This window comes from Saccostrea cucullata, unplaced genomic scaffold (assembly GCF_032062105.1).
Source record: "Saccostrea cucullata isolate Sc308-1 unplaced genomic scaffold, CSIRO_AGI_Scuc_v1 ctg2858, whole genome shotgun sequence".
Classification (NCBI taxonomy): domain Eukaryota; kingdom Metazoa; phylum Mollusca; class Bivalvia; order Ostreida; family Ostreidae; genus Saccostrea; species Saccostrea cuccullata.
In genome coordinates, this window is record NW_026935365.1 from 1 (window position 1) to 15,851 (window position 15,851).

At 34.1% G+C, this 15,851-nt stretch overlaps 1 protein-coding gene across 1 annotated transcript; it reads left to right on the top strand.

The window, feature by feature from the left end:
* Positions 1-12,030: 12,030 nt before the first annotated feature.
* On the top strand, positions 12,031-14,809 carry LOC134242580 (uncharacterized). The gene is made up of 3 exons (XM_062724678.1): positions 12,031-12,157; positions 13,362-13,595; positions 14,417-14,809. The coding sequence occupies exons 1-3, from the start codon at positions 12,097-12,099 to the stop codon at positions 14,554-14,556; spliced, it is 435 nt and encodes a 144-aa protein (XP_062580662.1). The 5' UTR covers positions 12,031-12,096; the 3' UTR covers positions 14,557-14,809.
* The last annotated feature ends 1,042 nt before the right edge of the window (positions 14,810-15,851 follow it).

Sequence of the window (15,851 nt, forward strand, 5' to 3'; positions counted from 1 at the left end):
GCGAGACAGTGTGTTGTATGAATTTGTGTTAGCAAGGCAGTGTGCTTTGTGAACTTAATTGTGTTAGCCTGACAGTGGGTTGTGTGGTCTTGTTAGCTTGACGATGTGTTGCGTAAACTCGTGTTAGCGGGACAGCGTGTTGTGTGAAATCGTGTATAAAGTGTAAGTGTGACAGTGTGTTGTGTAAACTCGTGTTAGCTAGACAGAGTGTTGATTGAACTCGTATTAGCGAGACTTCGTGTTGTGTAAACTTGTGTTAGTGAGACTGCGTGTTGTGTAAACTTGTGTTAGCGAGACTGCGTGTTGCGTAAACTCATATTAGCGAGACAGCGTGTTGTGTGAACTCTTATTAACGAGACAGCATGTTGTGTGAATTCGTGTTAGCGTGACTGTGTTGTGTGAACTTGTTATCCTGAAAATTTGTCGTGTGAACTGGTGTTAGAGAGATAGTGTGTTGTGTGAACTCGTGTTAGCGAGATTGCATATTGTGTGAACTCGTGTTAGCCAGACTGCGTGTTATGTGAACTCGTGTTAGCGATATTGCATGTTTTTTGAATTTGTGTTAGCGTGACAGTGTGTTGTGTGAAATGGTATTAGGATGACAGTGTGTTGTGTGAAATGGTATTAGGATGACAGTGTGTTATCGCAACAGTGTTTGGTGCGAACTTGTGTTAATGAATAGTGAGACAGCCTGTTTTGTGAATTCGTGTTAGTGTGACAGTGTGTTGTGTGAACTCGTGTTAGCCTGACAGTGTGTTGTGTGAAATGGTATTAGAATGACAGTGTGTTGTGTGAAATGGTATTAGCCTAGGATGACAGTGTGTTATCGAAACAGCATTTGGTGCGAACTTGTGTTAGTGAATAGTGAGACAGCCTGTTTTGTGACTTTGTGTTAGCGTGACAGTGTATTGTGTAAACTCGTGTTAGCGTGACAGTGTATTGTGTAAACTCGTGTTAGTGAGACTGCGTGTTGTGTAAACTCATGTTAGCGTGACAGTGTGTTGTGTGAATTCATCTAAGCGTGACAGTGTGTTGCATGTACTTGTGTTAGCTAGACAGTGCGTTGTATGAACTCATATTAGCGAGACTGCGTGTTTTGTAAAACTTGTGTTAGCAAGACAGCGTGTTGTGTGAACTTGTGTTAGTGAGACAGCGTGTTTGTGAATTTGTGTTAGCATGATAGTGTGTTGTGTGAACTCATGTTAGCCTGATATTTTGTTGTGTGAAATTGTATTAGCGTGACAGTGTGTTGTGTGTTAGTGTGACAGCGTGTGGTGCGAACTTGTGTTAGTGCGAAAGTGTTTTTCAGTGTTGTGATGGCGAGCTGTGTGATAGCCTAATGGCGTCTTTTGTGTCGGTAAGATGGCACGCTTTTATGAAAGTGCTATTGAGCTTTAGCAAGTGGCCCTATCTGGACACGCCTTATTATGTTCCCCAAACGAAGTTGGGGAACATATTGTTTTTACTCTGTTTCTTATTAAGGTCTTCCGTCTTCAGCGGAAGACCTTACTGTTATTCTTAGGTTTCTTTTCCACTATTTTTATTATTAAGGTCTTCCGTCTTCAGCGGAAGACCTTACTGTTATTCTTAGGTTTCTTTTCCACTATTTTTATTAAGGTCTTCCGTTTCCAACGGAAGACCTTATTGTTTTTCTTAGGTTTCTTTTCCACTATTTTTCTTATTATTATTTTTTTTCTTACCGATTTTGTGCACGCGAGTTCTCGGAAACGGCTTAATGGATTTTTATGAAACTTTCAGGTCTGATAGAACATCAAAAAATCTAGAAATCAAATTTTTTATTTTGATGACGTCACTTCTGGTTCGGAGATTTTCGCGATTTTGTCATTTTTAGGGGGTCACTTTGTCCGGCAATGTTCTCAAAAACCGTTGAAGATAGAAGTATGAAATTTTCAGTGATGATAGAGCAACCTTTGGAGAAGTGAATTCAGTATATCATTTTTACCGGAAGTACGAAGCGCCGACGCTCGATATGGCGCGAAAAATAGTCCTATCAAGAATTTCAAAATTTTTGACACCTTTTCAAAGATAACTTTTTACCTAGAAATATTTTGTTAAGACATGTAGAACAGAAGAAGTGTAGAATTACACGATCTTTCAAATGGTATCTCGAAAAAAGGGCTGGTCCCTAAAATAAAGGGCCTAGAGGGGCCGAAAGTATTTCCTTTATATCTCAAAAAGTATTGAGAATTTGTAATAAGTCTAAGAAGCAAAGTTGTACAAAATGTCAAGTTTTATCTAATAGTGTCGTTGAAATACGTCCGGCGACGTCACTTCCGGTCAAACCGGAAGTAGTCAAAAATTGCATATTTTCGCTGTTCTTGACAGGTTTTTGGATATCATATGTCTCTGGAACCTTAAATTTTAATTTTCCGTCCGTCGACGGTACTTCCGGTCCAACCGGAAGTTGCCAAAAATGGCTTAATTTTGCAATAATTAACATAAATTTGGAGGATTAAACCATTTTTGGACTTCATTTGTCTTTTTTTTTCTTAAAAGAAAGTTACTTCTGGTCAAACAGGACGGAAGACCTACTCGTTGCTTTGCAACGAGCTCGGCTCTAGTTATTATTATTATTGTTTTTTTTCTTACCGATTTTGTGCACGCGAGTTCTCGAAAACGGCTCGCTCGATTTTCATGAAACTTTCAGGACTGATAGAGCATGAAAAAAACTAGATATATATTTTTTTGTTTTGATGACGTCACTTCCGGTTTCGAGATTTCCGCGTTTTAGTGATTTTCAGAGGGTCACTTTGTCCGGCAGTTTTCTGAAAAACCACTCAACACAGAAGCATGAAATTTTCAGTGATGCTAAAGCAATCTTTGGAGAAGTGAATTTCGTATATCACAACCACCGGAAGTACGAAGTGCCGACGCTCGCTATGGCCCGAAAATAGTCTTATCAAGAATTTCAAAATTTTTAACACCTTTTCTGCAATAACTTTTTACCTAGAAATATTTTGTTAAAACATGTAGAACAAAAAAAGTATAGAATTCCAAGATCTTTCAAATGATACCTCGAAAAAAGGAGTGGCCCCTTTAATCAGGGGCCGAGAGGGGCCAAATGTTTTTTCTTTATATCTCAAAAAGTATCTAGAATTTGTAATGCGTCAAAGAAGCAAAGTTGTTCAAAATGTCAAGTTTAATCTAATGGAGTCGTCAAATTACGTCCGCAGTCGTCACTTCCGGCCAAACCGGAAGTAGTCGGAAAACGCGTTTTTTTTGCCGTTCTTGACAAGTTTTTGGGTTACCTATGTCTCTGGGAGCATAAAAAGTAGTTTTTCCGTCCGTCGTCGTCACTTCCGGTCAAACCGGAAGTAGCATAAAATGGCTTATTTTGAAGGTTTTGATGCAAAATTGAAATTTTAAAGTCACTGGAGACTACTAAGCTCATTGCTTTCTTTTGTTCAGTCACTTCCGGCACTTCCGGTCAAAACCGGACGGAAGACCTACTCGTTGCTTTGCAACGAGCTTTGCTCTAGTTTACTTTTATTATTGTTTTTTTTCTTACCGATTTTGTGCACGCGAGTTCTCGAAAACGGCTCGCTCGATTTTCATGAAACTTTCAGGACTGATAGAGCATGAAAAAAACTAGATATATGTTTTTTGTTTTGATGACGTCACTTCCGGTTTTGAGATTTCCGCGTTTTAGTGATTTTCAGAGGGTCACTTTGTCCGGCAGTTTTCTGAAATACTACTCAACACAGAAGCATGAAATTTTCAGTGATGCTAGAGCAAATTTTTGGAGAAGTGAATTTCGTATATCACAACCACCGGAAGTACGAAGCGCCGACGTTCGCTTTGGCCCGAAAATAGACCTATCAAGAATTTCAAAATTTTTAACACCTCTTCTACGATAACTTTTTACCTAGAAATATTTTGGTAAAACATGTAGAACAAAAAAAGTATAGAATTCGAAGATCTTTCAAATGATATCTTGAAATAAGGGCTGGCCCCTTAATTTAGGGGCCGAGAGGGGCCGAATGTTTTTCCTTTATATCTCAAAGAGTATTTGGAATTTGTAATACGTCAAAGAAGCAAAGTTGTTCAAAATGTCAAGCTCAATCTATTGGAGTCGTCAAAATGCGTCCGTCGTCGTCACTTCCGGCCAAACCGGAAGTAGTCGGAAAACGCGTTTGTTGCCGTCCTTGACAAGTTTTTGGGTTACATATGTCTCTGGGAGGATAAAAAGTAATTTTTCCGTCCATCGTCGTCACTTCCGGTCAAACCGGAAGTAGCAAAAAATGGCTTTTTTGAAGGTTTTGATGCAAAATTGAAATTATACAGTCACTGGAGACTACTTAGCTCATTGCTTTCTTTTGTTCCATAACTTCCGGCACTTCCGGTCAAAACCGGACGGAAGACCTACTCGTTGCTTTGCAACGAGCTTTGCTCTAGTTATTATTATTTTTCTCCTTCCTGGGCACTTTTTTGTCCGCGAATGATCTCGTAAACTACACATCCAACTAAGGTGAAATGTTTTTAGGGTCAGTAGACATGTTATGTAGATTTGCGGAACGAAGGTCATTTTGCGCGCACGTGCTTGCAAGAGCGCGCACGTGCAACACGTGAATAACCAATATAATGTATAGTGCCGTAACTTTTCTATTTTTTGATGAAATGTTTTGAAATTCATAATGTAAGGATGTATTAGTAATATAAACAAGATGACGTGGTCAATATGGGAAGATCTCACGCGCATCACGTGCGCTACGCTCTGATTGGCTGAAACTTAAGTCTCAATATCTTTCTTGTTTTTTGACGAAATCCTTTGAAATTTTGAACATAGCCAATTATTAGGATATCCTACAAAATGATATATAGGAATTATCATGAAATCACATGCATGCACGTGCGCTGCAATCTGATTGGCTGAAATTTTAAATAGCTATAAATCCCTTGGTTTTCAACCAAACAGGATGGGATTTGGAACATAGATAGATATAACGGACTTCTACAAGAAGATATGGTCACCATGCACATGCATACACGTGCGTGTACAAACACTGCAATCTGATTGGCTGAAACTTTAAACAGCTATAACTCCCTTGGTTTTCAACCAAACAGGTTGTGATTTGAATAAGATATATATATATAATGGACTTCTATAAGAAGGTATGGTCACCCTGCACATACATACACGTGCGTGTAGGTGCGCTGAAATCTGATTGGCCGAAACTTTAAACAGCTATAACTCCCTTGGTTTTCAACCAAACAGGGTGGGATTTAGAACATAGATAGATGTAATGGACTTCTACAAGAAGGTATGGTCACCATGCTCATGTATGCACGTGCGTGCACGTGAAATGGGTAAAATCAAAAATACACTTGAATGAGCGGTTTTTTTTTTTTTTATACTTTTTGATTTAGTACTTTAATATTTAGCATATTAAAATATATAGATTGTGTAGAGAATATGATATGGTCATTACGCACATGCATCAACATGCGCAAGTGTGCAATGATAAAATTTGAATGAACATGGTACACTTCTGGGTAAATGTTGTTAAAGTCTCAAATGCATAAAGTGTGTCTTATTTAATTACGCTTACAGGGAATATGACTATAAAAGGGAGTTGGGGAGCGTTTGGGGAACATCTGTAACGGTCCCCGTTACAATTAGCACTAGTTATAATTGATCAGTTCTCAGATATACAGTGAATTACCAGTATTATTGTCACCATGAAATCAGCATTTACAGTTGCAATTACCTAGTTAGTAATCATAAGATATTGGTTTGCCAGTTTTAAAATTATGGTGTTCCAATGATGTGAAGTTGCAGTGTGTTAGCATGTTAATTTCAACAGACTGCCACTCCAATGCAGCTTTAAACAACACGCTGCTGTGTTTACACAAAACAAAATATCATGCAAACACAACTCTAAACAATCTGTTGAGTGTTAGCTTCACTGCATGTTGGATTCAGTGTGCTGGCATATTATCACTGACGTACATGCTAGCACATTGTCACCTCGTGCTAGTATGTTGTCATAAATACTCTAGCACATTATTCTAAACCCACTAGTGCATGATTACTTTGCACTTGTATGTTGTCTTATTAGGGGATAGCATAAATGACTGCCTTAATTGGTGTAAACTTCTTTTAATTGATGAAAGAGTACATTAAAATTTACAAATTATACACAGAAAATGTGACAATATCTTATCTCTCAATTTGATAATCTAATTTATAATCTCATGAATTGCACTTTTTATTAGTAAAAGAATTATAAATTAAAAAATTTCAATTTCTTTTGGATAGGTGTGACTCATCTGAATACTGAATTTTGATACCAAGCATGACCATGATTTGCCAGAAGATCATCTGTTTGGATGTTACATGGAATAAACAGCATAGTGAAAATAAGTCAAGTTTTGGTTTGTGAAGACAATTTTTAAACACACTGTGTATCATTTTTATGCCCCCCTTCGAAGAAGGGAGGGCATATTGCTTTGCTGCTGTCTGTCGGTCTGTCGGTCCGTCGGTCTGTCGGTCTGTCGGTCCATTCAGTTTCCGTTCATTTTCTTCATAACCGTTGCCCATACTGAAATGAAATTTGGTATACAGATATATCACATGAATATCTAGGCCAAGTTCCGTTTTGGGTACGATTGCACCATTTTTGACTGAGTTATGCCCCTTGGACTTGGAAAAATTTCAATTATTTGCAGTTTCCACTCATTTTCTTTGCAACCGTTGCACATACTGAATTCAAATTTGGTATACAGATATATCACATGAATATCTAGGCCAAGTTCTGTTTTGGGTACGATTGCACCATTTTTGACAGAGTTATGCCCCTTGGACTTGGAAAAATTTCAATTATTTGCAGTTTCCGCTCATTTTCTTTGCAACTGTTGCACATACTGAAATCAAATTTGGTATACAGATATATCACATATATATCTAGGCCAAGTTCTGTTTTGGGTACGATTGCACCATTTTTGACAGAGTTATGCCCCTTGCAGTTTGAAAAAAATTCAATTATTTTCAGTTTCCGTTCATTTTCTTCATAACCATTGCACGTACTGAAATCAAATTTGGTATACAGATGTATCACATGAATATCTAGGTCAAGTTCTGTTCTGGGTACGATCGCACCATTTTTAACAGAGTTATGCCCCTTGGACTTGGAAAAAAATTTCAATTATTTGCAGTTTCCGCTCATTTTCTTTGCAACCGTTGCACATACTGAAATCAAATTTGGTATACAGATATATCACATGAATATCTAAGTCAAGTTCTGTTTTGGGTAAGATCGCACCATTTTTGACAGAGTTATGCCCCTTGGAGTTTGGAAAAATTTCAATTATTTGCAGTTTCCGTTCATTTTCTTTGCAACCATTGCACATACTGAGATGAAATTTAATATACAGATTAATCAGATGAATATCTAGGTCAAGTTCTGTTTTGGATACAATCGTGCCATTTTTGACAGATTTATGCCCCCTTGGACTTACAAAAAAATTCAAATTTGGGGGGAGGGGGGCATAAGTGTTTTACAAACATCTCTTGTTAAATTTTGATTTGACAACATAAATCCACAAATATGAACATATCAATTGCTCTCAGTTTTTCAAGTGAAATAGTTTTTGTAACAGAAATACATGTACCAGTAATTACATTGGAATAAATGTTATTTTTAAATATAATAATATTTTGTTTGTGTAGCATGTTGACCTCTTTATTAAGGTCTTCCCTTTCAAAGTTTAGACTTACTTATTCTAATGATTAAGATAGATCCTCTGTCTTCAGCAGGAATATAAGATCTTGTAATACATGTATGTGTATTTTTTACAGTATACCAGGTAATGTAAAAAAAAATTGTTGTTTTGGCACATACAACTAATTAAAGGCATAAACATGTGTATGATTCCAAGGAATTCAGTGCATAGGGCATGTACATGTAGTTTTCTAAAACAAGATTGAAGAGATGTCCAGTCGCATTTCATTGTCAACTCCAAAACTGTGCCTGTTGCATACTTAATAGCCCGTCTGAGCTAAGGAACCAGTAATTTTTTTAAAAACATAATTTTATCCATTATCATCATTGTCTAAAATTTCACAATATCATTTTCCAGAACCAAAGTGAAACTTGGCACAGAGCATCCTTAGTGTAGGGGATTCAAATTGTTCTTATGCAGGGCAATACCTTCAAAGAGATTTGTTTCTTTAATGCTGTAAATGTATTATATTTAGCTTGTACAATATTTGGTGGAAATTGACTTTTGAATAAGTTAGCGTAGATATTCTTATTTATGTTTATGTACAAGACTTTTAGCTTTGTACTTGATTTAGTGATTGCTGCATTCCGCCAGAGCCGCTAAAAAAGAATACACAGCCATATGTAATATGTTCATAATATACCTTTCAGAGAATTTTACACTCCTATTGAGGTACCACCAGTTGCTAGTGGAAAGCTTCAAATTCGAAACATACACAACACATTTCTGTGCGTTTATTATAAAAGTATTGTTCTACTTACTGATTGCAACTAATGAAGATTGTTCATCATTATTGTAAATACATTTGGATTTTTTGAATTATTATATAATTTGTTTATTTTATTTACCTAGTTATATTGTATATTAAATGATTTTAAAGCCATTTTTAAGATGATAATGTAGCAAAACACTTGTGTTTCTGTAGTATGACACGTTTCACAAACATAATTGCAACAAACATGATATATCCGATATCAAAAGTCATAATATTGGAAGTTAAACTGTTGTGGATACGATTTCAAGAATGCTGTTAGAGAGAGTACCCTTTAGACCTCATGCTCACACCAAATTAAAGAATTCAAGTAAGGGTTTTTGAGACAAATCGAAAAAGAGAATGTTAGCAAAGTTGACAATCTAGACAGAAACATTGAATCTTTTGCTTATCGCTAGGAAGGAAGACCCACTCGTTGCTTTGCAACGAGCTTTGCTCTAGTCTTATTATTCTTTTTTTTTTCTTCCTAGACGCCAACTATGAGGCCTCATTTCTCGCTCATTTCTCAATGGATTTTGCTCAAATTTTCAGACCTTATAGACGATAATAAACTCTATCAGAATACTGCCTAACATTTCAAAAATTTACTTCCGCTTATGAGTTATTCCCCTTTAAACGAAAAATTATAGGCTTTCATTTCCAGATAAAGGCTCAGAGACCACTAGAGCTGGAGCAGAAATTTTACTGTTTTTAGATAACAGAAGGATTGAAGTTGTGCACATCGGTTTTTGTTTTTCGATTTCTGTATTCAAAATGGCGCTATATAGGGGTCAAAAATTAGAACGCCTAAAAAAGCGAAAATTTACACATATTTTCCTTTATATCTTGAAAACTAAAAATATTTTGTTAAGACATGTAGAACAAAAGTTGTGCATAATTGCAGGGGCTTTCATATAATACTACTCAAAAGGGGCTGGCCCCTATAATTAGGGATTTAGGGAACTTGAAAGCTTTTGATTTATAACTCGAAAACGGTAAAAATTTCGATCTGGATCTTACGATCAAAATTGTTCTTTGACACCTTTTTGATCTGTTGAAAATGTTGTTTTGCTCGATTATACCGGGGGTATTGCGTAACACGAAGAAGAAAGCAGGCCAGGTAAACAGGTAGCGTTTTTTATTTGGAAAGGAAATCAGACCTCTTCATTTGTATAATTTACACAGACTTCCTATCAATAATATACCCTATGGTATTTACTGTTAAATTTCTTCTAAAAAGGTCTTTATACATGCTTTACGGTTCACTATTAAATTTTTTTTATAACAATTAGTCTTTCTTTTTATGTATTATTAATTAGTTTTATAGTGAACACGTCTTCATCGGAATATATTAAATCTATCTTTCTACATTAATTATTATTGTAAGTAATTTTAAACTTTATTAATCGAATAATTCACGATCATTTAGTTGATCTCCACGTTCGCCTAGATGTTATGTAATCCATCGCGCTTATCCCACGGTGCCTATCGAGGTCACTAGTGTACAGCCACTTGTTGTCGTAAACAAAGCAAGTGTCTGCATACTCTGTGATCGTGTATAAAATCCATTGTGTACAAAGACCCATCAATTAATAGAAAATTGTGTTTTTAATTAATCGAATCAATAAGAATAATTCACCGATCTTACACTAAATCACAATTTCTAACACTGCATAAAATCATTTTGAATTTTGATCGCTTTCTTTGGCCTGTTCACCCAAAATTGTTTCTCTATTCCGTGTTAATGTATTTTATTAAAATTGTAATTGAAAAGGGGCTTCGGCAAATAATTATAATTATTGATGGAAGTCTTGAGATAGGTAATGTACTATATGTTCGTTTTATTTTTACCATCACTCTTTTGTTTCTCCATTATTTTTTTAACATGTGTGGCCACAGAGAGCCGCAGGCATGTCGAATGTTAAAAATATAAAGATATTGAGCTGATTTTTTATATGTGGGTGTATCTTGATGAGTTACAGATCAAGTTTGAATATCGTTCCGATTCAATGATTTTTTACGGAATAAAGGCCGATTCAATTTTTCAAGGTTTTCCGCACTTTTCTCCTAAACGCTTGCAGATATTGAGCTGGTTTTAAGTATAAGCCTTTACCTTAAATAGTAAAAGATCAAGTTTGCATTTCGTTCTGCTTAATTGAATTTTGAAGGAAATACGGTATTTTTATTTTTTTAATTTTATAATTGGGTTAAATATAGGGTTCGTGATGCACTACATTTATGTCGTGATGCACTCAATTTATGTTCTAAACGAGATTACTTGTCATGAATTGAAACTTGCTGGATAGCTTTTATAAATTGATTAATTATAAATGAAGTTTGCATTTCGTTCTACTTCATTGATTTCTGAAGGAATTGTGGTATTTTTATTTTTTTAATAATTGGGTTCACAATAGGGTTCGTGATGCATTAGATTAATGTCGTGATGCACTACTGGATCAATCGGCAATCCTCGGCTGACTCCGAAACGCTCCATTCAATTCAATATGTGCGAGGTACAAGTCATCCGAGGAACTCCGAGTGCTACTGGATTAATGTATCATGATTTGAAACTTGCTAGATACCTTTAAAGTGACAAATATAGATAAAGTTTGATTTTTTCTGGTATAAAATTGTTTTTCAACCATGTAAAATAAGCTGTTCTGATCAAAGCATTTTTGTGTGAGTCTTTCTTTGTAAGGCAGATCCAATACATTTCATTCATATTCAAGTAATTACTTAAATGTCCATATTTAGGTAACAATTTTTCATACACAGGCTCTAATAAAATGACACCCGAAAGAGAAAAGGGGGACCCGGTAGGGGACATGTATTGCTTATGCAATACTCTCAGAATGCTTGTTCATTATATCATCTCGAAATAAGATGTGACATTTCAATTTTAATCGGATTATTCCATTCATTAAAGAATAGTTTGGGCTTTATTTAGTTAAAATTGGCCAAGAAGAAATAGAAGGTGTAAAAAAAATTACAGACAAATAGACAGACAGAAGGAATAACAGAGGAATTGTCAACGCAAAACGGGTGATCAGAAAATTTTACTTTGAGCCTTCAGGTCAGGTGAGCTAAAACATCGCATCGCTTCCTCTTTCCATGAATAATTAAAAATTTTCTACAGCATCCACCATTACTCAAACTTTTATTTAAATTCGTCTTTTGAATATTACAAATCATAAAATGGCATGATTTAATATATAATATAAGATTGTATTCAAGTAACTTTCACTTTAATGGACCTTATAAATGTTTTGACTTATTTCGATTGAAATACATCAGATGTCAAGACTCCTTGTTAGAAGATCTTAATAAAAACCGCAGCCCAACTCTATTTTTGTGTACAAAAAAGCATATCTTCACTTTTAATTTAATATTTAAACTAAATACAAATGTACAAAAAGTGAAATGTCCATTAAGAATCTAATTTATCTACTGGACTTTTAAAGAGAAAATAAAGGTCATTGATCCATAGGCACTATTTTTATTTCCAACAGGTGGTACATATATGCTTGCATTTTGAAATTCCATGATTAATAGCCAGATTTTGAAAGCGTTCGGATTATTTTTTTCCTCGTTCAATCAAATACATGATCATGGCTCCGGCTATTAGGATTTGGATATTTTTACTCAGTCTCATCCATATATTAGGTAACAGTTATTTAATTATTTTAAGCAACTCATTTTTTTTTTATTCGTGTTAATTTTCCCCTGTAAATATTATTTTCATGTTATTACCTTCTTTAAATTAAGGGTAACGTATTTGAGAATCAATTATAAAAATCCACAATTATCGTTTAGTTAATTGTTCAGCATTACAAAAAGATAAAACTTTATAAATTGTTTTTAATATGTGATTAATACTGGAACTGCATATATATGATTTTCTGTTTTAATGATTTCTGAAAAATGGATATTTAACACAAACACTTAATTATTATAATAAGCTCTGTACAAATTGTTTTAAGTATTTTCGGAAATCAATTGTCTTAAATTTTACGTATAGATAATTAAATAATGTTTGCTTCATGAGAAAAAGGATCAATTTTTATTAATATAATGTGATGGGTAGTGCAATTAGTTTCCATTCTTCATTCACTGAATGAATGAAAAAAAATTTAAATCAGGACATTATAAATGTACATCTTATACAGCTGTAGATTTAAAAATATAAAACAGGAAGCTTTTTACCCTCATGGTCAAAATAAATCTCAATATTATTATTTCACATTGAAATAGATTAAAATAATGTTTCGAAATCCAAGGCATGTACAGAGAAAAGAGAGGACAGGTTCAGGTATTTTAAAATATCTTAAAATTCACGAAGTTCACGATCAAGAAGTATACAGTTACTTCACGCATTCAGATATTTGTCCTGTACAAGTGTGTGAAGTTCACTTAAGCACACAATTCTACTATTGAAAAGCGATCGATAACTCTTGCTTTCTTAAGGCATTTAAACTCGTGAGCAATGTAAACGAATGTTCCTTAGAAGTGTTTATATTCATTTACCTTTTAATATCAGTATGCATAAAATAAATATTTAATATTACAAAGAAAGAATGAAAATATTCATTAAAATTTAGTCAGAGGTGATGAGAAAGAGAATGACGAATGAAATATTTAAAATTTAAATCTTAATATTCATGTAAAGCTATATTTAACTATCTAACATTAAATCAAGATTTTAAAGATTTTTAATCTATTGAAACAAATTCTAAATGGGGTGTGAGTACAGGATCCCCCTTAAGATTCCCTTCCAGACCATGCATTGACAACTTCCCTGCTAGAATGGTTCAATTCATTTATAACTCTCTATATCTCATTGTTTGAAAATTGGTTTTTTTTCTTTCAGGGTACCATTTAGCATCAGCTGGGTATTATTGTTACTACTCTGGATATAGTGGATACTATTGCTATTACTACTATTCATCGTACAGTGACGTAGGTACCATTGCGGGGGCTATCGTAGGAGGTATAATTTTCACCGTCATCGTTGTTGTCGTGGTCATCATCATCTGCTGTAAGAAGAAGAATAGACCAGGACAGGTCATTCATAATACACCTGCAGTCAACACAGTGACCACAAGTGAGGAACCAAATTATTATAATTTATATCTCTTTTCCTTTAAATCCGAATTTAAACTCTCTGTGGCAGGTATAGAATATTATAGGGAATTTCTTTTTAATACTTCATGGTCAAGTAATATGTATAAGTAAAAAAAAAACACTGTGACCACAAGTAAGGAAGCAAATCATTGTAATCGATTTCTGGTTTTTTTTTCTAATCGAATTTAAAGCCCCCTAGTGGTTTAAACTGAACATTATATTGAATTTCCTTCTCTTTCTTCGAGGTCACGAAATATAAATTCGAAAAACGTTCAAAGAAACAATACAATAATTTGAGCCCAAATTAAGAGAATTAGGCCACCTAATGGGACCAATTTTAAGGAAAGTCGTATATCTGAAAAATTCTCGAGACGGTTGTTAGGCAAAAATCCACATGAATCAAAAATTAAGCATCAAACATTAAAATTGACCCCATGAAATTTATCTGTTACAGAGGGACTTTTGGAGGAAAATAAGCTTACCTCTGGTTAATGACACATACTTCACAATACAATAGTTAATGATTAATTTTCTATAGTTTCTTATTTTGAAATATGCTAACTGCTTGATGCAGAGGAAAGAAAATGAAGCATATGTTGAAGCATATGGTAACCCCAAAATATTCTCGAATAAATAACCAAACCGTTTTAGTGTTTTTTTTTATTGACCTTTTGAATTATTATTACTCAAAAATATGTTAATATAAAGAAGAAATATCAACTCCTTGTAAATAATTGTTACACCTACCTGAAATGAATTACTTCTTGCAACATTATATGAAAAATATTTTTCTATTAACAGCTCATTACGGACAGCCAGGGTATGGACAGCCACCTCCTAGTTACGGACAGCTACAGTCAGGATTCAATCAGTACAATCAGTATCCACCACCACCTGGTGGTAACCCCGCCTACCCTCCACCACCCCCACCCCAATACTAACCAATGAAAATATCTTCTTATATATAAATGTATTTTTCTCACAAGTGCCATTCAATTACTGGGAAATCACGAATTTTCGAGGTTTTTGAGGTATGAAATGTTAATTATCATAAATATAACTACTTAACGATTCCTCCATCCTAACATTTGATTCCTCCAAAATATGTGATTTTACAGTATGGTTATATTTTAAGTTTTAATTATTGGTATGCAAAATATTTTAAACGGATTGTATCTTTCGTACTGATGTATATGAGGCTTGAATAATTTTTTTGCAAGAAATATATCATTAATAAATACTCAATAAAGCAAATATACAATCTTTTGTATTGATTTCCACAAAACTTTAATGGTACATTTAGTGATTAATCATAATTAAATTCAGTTGTTTATTCAAGTCAAAATGATGGTGATGTGCTTTTATGTCCACTTTGTAACTTGTTGATACAATAGACTGTATTCATTATTTTTTCAAATAGTATAAATACCATATTTTGAGATCAAAAAAAATATTTTCTCTTTGAATCTTTATTTTCATAAAGGGTTCATTATTCAAATATATAATGTTTTTTAATATATGCTCGTATCATAATACCCGGGGCACACGAAATATGGTTTATTCACTTTAAAAAGATTGCACACAATTAGTTTTGATATGTTTTCAACGCCCATCCCCCACTCAAAAAATATATCGGAATCTTATATTGTATTTCCAGACTACTTAAGCTGATTTCAATAAAATTTAATGAAATTGCAGAAAAATGTATGTGCTTTAAAGGACGAATTTTCTAGTTGAGTTAAGAAGAGTACATGCTTAATTACCAACTGTTATAATGTTTACATGGACTTTGAATTAATTCAAATGGATGATAATTTCATATGAAATTGACAAATACTCTCTTATCGCCATTGTACCATATAGACTTTACGATAAAGAGGCTTCCCTTTTTCCTATATGTGAAACATGCATCATAAATATTGTGCTTAATTTTAAAATATAATAGGCGATCGTTTTGTTTATAGGCCGAAGTCCTAAATGCTCAATTCTATTTTCATGCATACATAATTTCGTACATCTCAATGTAAAACCTCACTTAAGTTGATTTTGAGAATTAGATTCCGTTTCATAACGAGGTTATAATTAGTTATGTACCCCACAATTGAATTTTTTAGCACAAGAAACAAGATTATTTCTGATTTTACCCCATCATACTATTATTTCAGTGGCTCTACGAACTGCCTTATAAGAGACATCCTGGTATATTTTCCTTTGAATTCCCCTTCGTAACAATTAC